General features: G+C 45.0%; 1 protein-coding gene across 1 annotated transcript in view; it reads left to right on the top strand.

Moving 5' to 3' along the window:
• Positions 1-977, top strand: part of atf6b (activating transcription factor 6 beta) — a 37,919-nt gene that overhangs the window by 23,822 nt on the left and 13,120 nt on the right. The window contains exon 7 of the mRNA XM_032521704.1: positions 644-830. Coding sequence (XP_032377595.1) covers positions 644-830 — 187 coding nt within the window. The remainder of the gene's footprint in view (positions 1-643; positions 831-977) is intronic.

Raw genomic sequence — 977 nt, 5'->3', positions numbered from 1 at the left:
TCTCAAAACTGTAAAAAAAAAAAAAAAAAAAAGTGTCAAAAGCTTCAAAAAGTGATACAAATATTTATCAAACGTGTCAAAAAGCGTTGAAAGTATTAAAAATGTGTCTTCAAGTGATAAAAAAAATCTCAAAAGTATTAAAAGCAAATGGAGCTTTAACAAAATATCTTCATATTTTAGATAAATAATCATCAGTAATGTGGGGAAAAGGCAAATAGTCATAATAGGGAGGGGGTTTGCTGAACAGGAGAGTGCAGTTCAACCTCATGGACCTCTGACCAGTGCTCATGAGCAAAGCACCAAACACCCAATCCTCCCCCCCCCCCCCCCCCCCACACTCTGACATCTCTCCATTAGTGCACATGCTGAGCATGTGTGTGTAATTCAGGCTTTTCCTTTGGTGGGATTAATAAAGTAATAATATACATTATTATAGAACAGTCTAGGAAGTTCATAAATGTCATCACTTTACTGTAATGCAGCCTTTAAAAGCAGGAAAAAAACACCACTTAATTCATATCACGATATTAAAATATCCAAAATCTAAGACGATATGTACTCTCATGTCAAGATATTGATGTAATGTTGATATATTGCCCAGCCCTACTCTAGAAATCCTTCTCTGACTGCGTCTCCCCACCAGATCACGGTTAAAGGTGAAAACCCTCCGACTCCCCCGTACATGTACGGAGACGTGCTGTCCCCCCCGCTGGGCTCCCTGGAGGTCACCGTGGCAACAAGCGCCGTACCCCGACCACAGACGCAGCTCCAGACGCCGCTACCGGCCCCGATCCCGGCGGCCATCGGTGGGATCCAGACGCAGGCTGCAGGTAGGCTCACGCCCTAGCTCTCCGAATGTCGGAGGCCGCACGAGTCAAACTGCTACCGGGACCCGAGTATCGAGACGATATCGTGACCTGAGTATCGAGACGATATCGTGACCCGAGTATGATATCGTGACCCGAGTATCGAGACGA

Source organism: Etheostoma spectabile, chromosome 7 (assembly GCF_008692095.1).
Source record: "Etheostoma spectabile isolate EspeVRDwgs_2016 chromosome 7, UIUC_Espe_1.0, whole genome shotgun sequence".
Lineage (NCBI taxonomy): Eukaryota > Metazoa > Chordata > Actinopteri > Perciformes > Percidae > Etheostoma > Etheostoma spectabile.
This window is presented reverse-complemented; position numbering and strand designations above follow the sequence as displayed.